The sequence below is a fragment of the Pundamilia nyererei genome, unplaced genomic scaffold (genome assembly GCF_000239375.1).
Source record: "Pundamilia nyererei isolate P.nyererei 1_Seehausen unplaced genomic scaffold, PunNye1.0 scaffold00010, whole genome shotgun sequence".
In the NCBI taxonomy this organism is placed as follows: Eukaryota; Metazoa; Chordata; class Actinopteri; order Cichliformes; family Cichlidae; genus Pundamilia; species Pundamilia nyererei.
Genome location: NW_005187411.1, coordinates 5,062,022 through 5,069,069, shown reverse-complemented (window position 1 = coordinate 5,069,069; position 7,048 = coordinate 5,062,022). Strand labels below are relative to the sequence as shown.

The 7,048-nt window shown below is 41.6% G+C and overlaps 1 protein-coding gene across 3 annotated transcripts in view; it reads right to left on the bottom strand.

Moving 5' to 3' along the window:
* Positions 1-7,048, bottom strand: part of asap2a (ArfGAP with SH3 domain, ankyrin repeat and PH domain 2a) — a 55,072-nt gene that overhangs the window by 20,592 nt on the left and 27,432 nt on the right. For all 3 annotated transcript variants that reach the window (XM_005723921.1, XM_005723920.1, XM_005723922.1), the window contains exon 5: positions 584-633. In XM_005723921.1, coding sequence (XP_005723978.1) covers positions 584-633 — 50 coding nt within the window. The remainder of the gene's footprint in view (positions 1-583; positions 634-7,048) is intronic.

Sequence of the window (7,048 nt, the reverse complement as noted above, 5' to 3'; positions counted from 1 at the left end):
GATGCTTTTCATATCAGGCAGAAAACTCTATTGATGGCCTCCATTAGCCATCAATGGAGTCGAACAAAATAGAACAAGTTAGGACGGTCGGGAATGGTCACATGGCATCTAGATGAACCCTTAATGTCAGCACACAGTCTGCACTGCTTGATCAAAACGGTTTGGAGAGAAGACGCATTACCCTTTCAGTAAAGAATGTCCTTTGCTGCTTGTAAAATATATGAAAGTGCTATAAAAACTCCCGAGTTCTTTGCATGCACAATCACAAAGGAGTGTCGGTGAAAATGGAGTCTCAGTGTGGAAGTGGAAAAGGTGACAGTGGGTTATTCACATTATAAGGAATTGCTTGAGTTGTTAATCAAGGGAAGAGGCATTAAAAGGGAAACATGGAGGACAGACACAAGACACTTACTAAACATTTGATTTTAAACATACTGCCCAAAATCATTCAAACAAAACTAACTTGAAGTGTTAAACTACTGATAACTACATGAGCACAAGTCATGGACTAACAACAGTGCAAACATCAAATATGGTAGAAAACACACAAAGAACTGCTGATCAGATGCGCTTAGTTTCTTACACTTTTGTTTCGTAGTCCTTCCAGGCTTTGTCGAAGGGCTTTTTCAGATCCTGCGAAAAAACAAAAGGAAGTATTAATTAATATAATAATTATTTTTAAAAACTGACCAAAACCAGCAACAAGCTCTTTGAAAGACAGCGAGACGATCGAGGGTTGAGAAGAACATGGACGAGAAATAAACTGGGACGACATTTTCTTAAGTGGAGCACATGGTAACATTCAAAGCTGCAGGTGCTGAATGAACGGGGTAGTTTGGCTCTTACAGTCTATTAATTGTTTGGATCATTTATCAGAACAAAGCCTTTAATGCATCTCCATAAAAAAACAACAACAGACAAACAAAAAAACATTACTCTGTGGTTTTCCTGTGATTGGTGCTACTTTTGGGATCCTCACATACATTTAATTAAGAAAGCTGAGACCCATTGGGAAGTTACTTTCGGACGTCAGGAAGGAGAAGCCAAAAAGTTACAAGAAAGACTGAAAACAGGAGGAAACAGCTTGTGTTTATCCAAAAATAATAAAAGGCCTCTGAAGCTCATTAATATACTCGTGACAGCTGTTTAGTTTAATGAGTCCAACTTGCTGCACTTTTGTGGGAAGTTGTCTACATCTTGGCCGGCCTCAGACTTAGTCAGAGGCGCTAGCAGGTAAATATATATATATTATTTTTTACCTCTCAGAAAGAGAGACTAGCAGCTTCTACCCATTTCTTGTATTTATTTAAAGCTTCTCAAGGAGCAAAGATTTTATTCACATATGACTTCCAAACACTGTTAATAAATACTCTTAGGTCCTCAACAATGAAAGTAACTGATAGTCAGGGCCCTACATGTACTATACATAATGAACGCAGACAAGCGCATCAAGCAGAAAACTCGGGAAGTGTGTGGTTACACTTAAAATAGCGAGCAGAAGTCAAGAAACTGGATGCAGAATGACACAGCCTTCACCACGTCAATAGCAAAACATTGCAAAAAAAATATAGCTAATCTATACAGCCGGCATTTGTCTCAACAGTGAGCAGGAGCACAAGGTGACTGTTTCTGGCATTCATAACGCAAATTCTCTGGTAACGATTTCTTGCCGTCGTGTGCTGCTTGAGCAAAACTCTTGATTAAAGCACCTCTTTGGTGCTCCAGTGCTGATTAAACAGTGATTAGGACGCACAAAGCAGACATTACTGGGTACAGCTGCCCATTTCATTCCCTAAAAAACAACCAATACACCAAAATCAACTGTTGTGTTGTTATGAGGAGTGGAGGGGGGTCAGGAGGCCAGGAAAATCTGCTGTACAGCAGAGAAACAGAAAAAAAACTAAAGGATTTAGCTGCAATTAAGCTGCTTTAATTCTTGTAATTAAAACATTACAGTGAGCTCACCACAGAAAGCCAAACCAAATCATGCAGCACTTTTCTCCACCTTGCTATGAATTTCTGTTGCCTTAGGTTTTGCTTACGGCTTCAGTGCCACTGTTAGATCTCCAGAGTGAGCTGATCCCCACCGCTGACCTCCACTTCAACAGCAGAGGAGTGACAGGCTCGACCTGTCGGCCCACAGGATCACAACATGGTTCACTGGGCCAATTCAAGGGGCAGGGAGCCATTCACTCATCCAGCTCAACGGCAGAAACCGCCAGAGAAAAGAGAGTATAAAAGGCTATAAAAATCCAACGTAAAAGAACAGGACTGCGGGGAAAATTGTCAAAGGGTAGAAGGAAGCCACTAAAAGAATGAACTGCAGGTCAAGAGAGCAAGTGAGGAAAAAAAGAGAGAAAAAAAGAGGGTAAGCGGAAGGAAATGTCAGAGCCGGAGAGAGGAGGAAAAATGGTAACAATGGCTAAAAATACCAGACAGAGGCATCACTGGGCAGGGAAGGGCAGAGCAGAATAGGACAAGGCACAGGGGCAAAACACTCCCTCAGAGATATGCAGGCTTTTAGCACTCTGTATGCTGTCTGGCTGAATCTAAAGATGGAGAAGGCGACCTTTTACTACCCAGGACCATACAAGGAGCATACATGTGAAGGATTAGCAGCTCCTGGAATACGTGCCTCACACCTTTTCCTACAGATATACTAAATGTGCAACCTAAAGTAGATCGGAGTCCTTTTCAAGGGCTCTTGATGAGAGGTAAGGGTGCCACTGGGGGAGTGTGGGGTCTATGTACACCCTGGCAGAATCACTACATGCTGCAGCTGTCAAAAACATGTGAAAAAAACAGTACTGTGGATTACTCTTGCTTGTGTTTGGGATCTTTTCTGTGTGTTAGCTTATCGCCTTCTGCAAAGAAGACAGAGGGCACAAAAGACAAAGAACTACGTAGCATTTGCATTGGCTGGCAGCCCATAATCCTTCTATCGTCACAGCCAAAGATGGACAAAAATAAATAAATAAAAGCATGTTTTGGGGGGCCTATCAGGAAGAGAAACAAATGAAATGTTACTGTCATCATTTAACAGACTGGCTAAAGAATATTTAGAGAGAAAGGAAGAAAGTGTGAGCAGCAAAAAGACCCCTGAATGTCACAGCGGGATCTTAGATATGATCAGGCAAGAGTGGAGAAACAGAAGAAGGGATGTAATAAGATGAAACTCGAATGTATCAATGATGTGGAGGCTCTTAACTTTAAAACTTTGTAGAACTGTCTACTGACCTACTTTTTCCTTTTATTTTTTTACAGAAAGGTTCAGAGAGGCAGGAAAGTAGGGAGAAAGCTGAGGGATGACTTGCAAAAAAATAAATAAAAATGCTTGGAGTTGAATTGATGCGAGGCCACCAGAATAATGACTAAGCCTGTGTTACATGTGACGTGGTGCTACGAAAGGGTTACTACAGCGGAGGTCCACTGGCACGTTAACCTACTTCCTTGTGCTGTTTTTATGTCATTTTTAAAAGCACTAATGCTGCAGAGTATTTGGTTTGCAAACTAATGAGATCAGCAAACACAGATCAGCTCTCATCTAAAAAACCTCCAACAGCTAGCATGCGTGGGCGGTTTCGGGTGTTCACGATCCACTGAAACACAATGGGGGGGGGGGACACACAGCTGGACTAATATCCCTCAATCCAAATGCATTAGTCCACACTAGCTTCCCCCCGCCAAAGCTCCAAACACACACAATAGGTTCTGCACCCCTTAGTCACTGGGGTTGAATACTGATAAGTTGATATGATTCACGGTGTGTTAGAGACCTCTCCATAAGCATGCGATGAGCGAGTAGACGGCAGGTATGATGTCATGCAGGCATCCACTCTCACAATTCAGTATTAGCAGAACAGACTGGTGAAATCAACACTTTCTAATTTCTCCTGAGTGGGAGTGTGTCTATCTCCAGCAATAACACTACTGGGCTTTCCACTGACCCTCACAGCAGCGTTCTTGTTGGTACTACAGTGAAAGGGCTTAATTTCATTACTGTGCAAAACTTCTTTAGCCACCACTAATTTCTTCATAGCAGCCAGACTTTCTTCTACTCATGTCATTTTTTTCAAAGTGGTCTTGATCAATAGTTCTTCATGTTTTTTGAAACCTTTCAAGGTTTTTCTTTGGATATTGGCCGATTTTTCATTCAGTCCAGTCCTTGTACCTGACCATTTTCTATAAGAAGGGAAACAGGGAAATAATGCTGAGGTATACCAAAACTTCCACGACCATCTGTAAAACACTGTCGTGGTTTGAGGTGCATTTTAGCTACTGGTGCTGGGAATCTTGTGAAAATTGATGGAATTATTAAGCAGTGTTGGATTATCTTGACAAAAAAACAGAGCAAAATGTCACTCAAGAATCTTGGAGAACTATTCCTGAAGACTACATAAAGAAATGACAAAAAGCCTGAGAGACTTCAGGCTGTGTTGAAGAACAAAGATGGTCATAACAAATGCATTTCACATTTTCCTAGCAAAATACGAAGAGAAGAAGGGTGTTGCATTGCCTTAAAATTGACTTTTACACATGAAATCTTGATTCTCCTTTGTGATAAGATGGTCGGGGTTTTTAATCAAGTAACAGCAGTGACAGGTTGTTAAGTGTTAGCCCTCTAATCCCAGAGCCATTAGCTGCTGCCTCTTGCAGAGTGAGTTCATTGCACTCATTGCTGAAGACAGCACTGGCAGAATATTAACAGGGTTTATGTGAGCACCGGTCACCAGAAAGCCATTAAATCCTGAATTAAATCAAATGTAAAGGCTGGTAACTACTGAAGCTGCCACACCGCAGCGTTGAACGTGGAGAATTTTAAGAGACCAAACTGCATTTTTGATCTGCACTGAACGGCAAGAGGGAAGTCAATTTCAAAATACGCAGCATACTTCTCATTTGTTGAGGTGTTACTGTTAGTTGCCCTCTTTTGTGTGTAAATTTTTGAGAAATGATCTGATCAAGATATACATTTAGCCTTAAATGCTGAGTAAAGAGTTACTGGCAGAAGTTAGGGTTAATCCTACCTATTAAAAAAAAAAAAAGGGGGGGGGGGACTTATAGGTAAGACGGGCTTAAGGTGCTAAAACGGTAGGTGAGCTCAGATGTCTTATTCAGGACTGGTATAACATAAACAAGCATTATTTTGAACCCTAAATCATGCAAAGCCATTCTATTAAAGTCAAAGAACAAAATAGGGAAATCAGCACAAGTTCCTTTTATTACCTCAAGCATGGTCTGCTTTCGAAGCTACATTAATAAAAGTGAACTCAGGTTTCCGTCATCAACATTTATTCGAGGAGAGTTTGATTTGCTTGTAAAATTGTTGCATATTTGTTCCAAAAACACCACAACTCGTTTAAAATGAGCGTACAAATGTGTAAATCTTGTTCCTGCTTGTGACTGGTGAAGTACATAATTCCCATCCGCATTGCAATGCATTCCTCCTCGTAAGCTCCTTTGGTCTTTTAAATACATTACTCTTTAATGACATCCACATCAGCCAATTAATATATTATACTTCAGTTGTTCCTCTCCCTGTAGTGTAAACAGCCTGTCGTGCATGTCTGGACTTCTTCCTACTCCCCCACCCGCTCTCCTAACAGGTACTTCCCGTGGTAGTGGTGGAATAATGAATAATGAATGGCAATAAGGAAGAGACGAGGGAAAGCCTCTGGGCTGTGTAGGTGAGCAACAGGTAAACATTACTGTACATCTCTGTGACCTTTTCTCTCTCTTTTGTAGAAGCCTAACTTCCAGGTTTAGTGACTACATCACTGGTGACATTTATATAAGTGTGTGTAAATGGGAGTGTGCCCTGAAGTATAAAATAACCAGTAGCTCATTAGTCCTTTGCCACTGGGGTAATGAGAATCATCTGTGGGCTAATGAGCAATAAGTGGGCAAGCATTGCGGATACAACTGGCTGCCAAAGCCGGGGGGGGGAGTGTCGAGAGAGAAAGGCGGAGATATCAGCAGAGTTAAAACAGAGACGAGAGGACAAAGGCAGGAAATCACAGAACAGAAAAGGAGATTGAAGCCAAAACGACAACACTTGAGGAAAGAACGCAAAAAAAAAAGAAAGAAAAAAGGGGGGGAAAGGGGAAAAAAGGGCAGTTCAGGGGCCAGACAGCACAAAGTGGCCAGGGGTCATGGGGACAACTGGCTTCTCCATGGCAACCACCCTCATTAGAGCCGACTTAACTACATCATACCTCAGTGGAAACCAAATCTAATCATGTGCCCAGAGAGTGAAAGGTCACAGACCACTGTGGACAGTCTGATTGCATTACAGATTGGCAGAGACTGTTGATGAGTGTCTGTCTGGGTTTAGTCTGATTGGTGGACACACATGACCGTCTAGCAGACTGCATTAATACACAAGGCACAGGCCTGTCTATTAAACCTCAACACACTTTATCTCAGACCAAAGCGTGTTTGCAGGCATTAAACATTTCCTTGCTGCGAGTCTTTGTGTCACCCCTCCCTCGCTTACTGCAGTCTCCAAACGTAGCACTAAAAACCTGCGAAAATACTGAGCTACGGTCTTTTATTCCCACCTTAATTTACCGCTTTTGTTTTGGTGGCATTTCACGGTTGTTTAGCTCTTCCCCCGATAAAGACGACATTGTTTTGACACCTCGTAAAATATCAATAAAGACTCCGTTTAAGGACTATTAAAATAGTTTCCAGGTTTTTCAGAGCATAGCTGCACAGGCAGAGACCACCCCAGCTAACTTCTGATGCACACACAGTTAATTTCCTCTATAAGAAGGCTTGAAATGTCACAGAAAGCACTAAGTTCAGAGAAGAGCTTCAGGGTTTGCTCCTAGTAGGCTTTCAAGAAGAAGAGTTTAAAAAAATATGACTTTACAGGAGAACATATTTATTATTCTATACCTGAAAGGACTGCAAAATTTAACAAACCGCCCATGATGGGCAGAAAACTGTTTTGCTTCTCCAAGCTAAACAAGAAACACAGTTATAGATTGAACCAGCCAAGCAAATGAATATTGTTTTAGATCTCACAACAGAAAAAGTGAGAGAA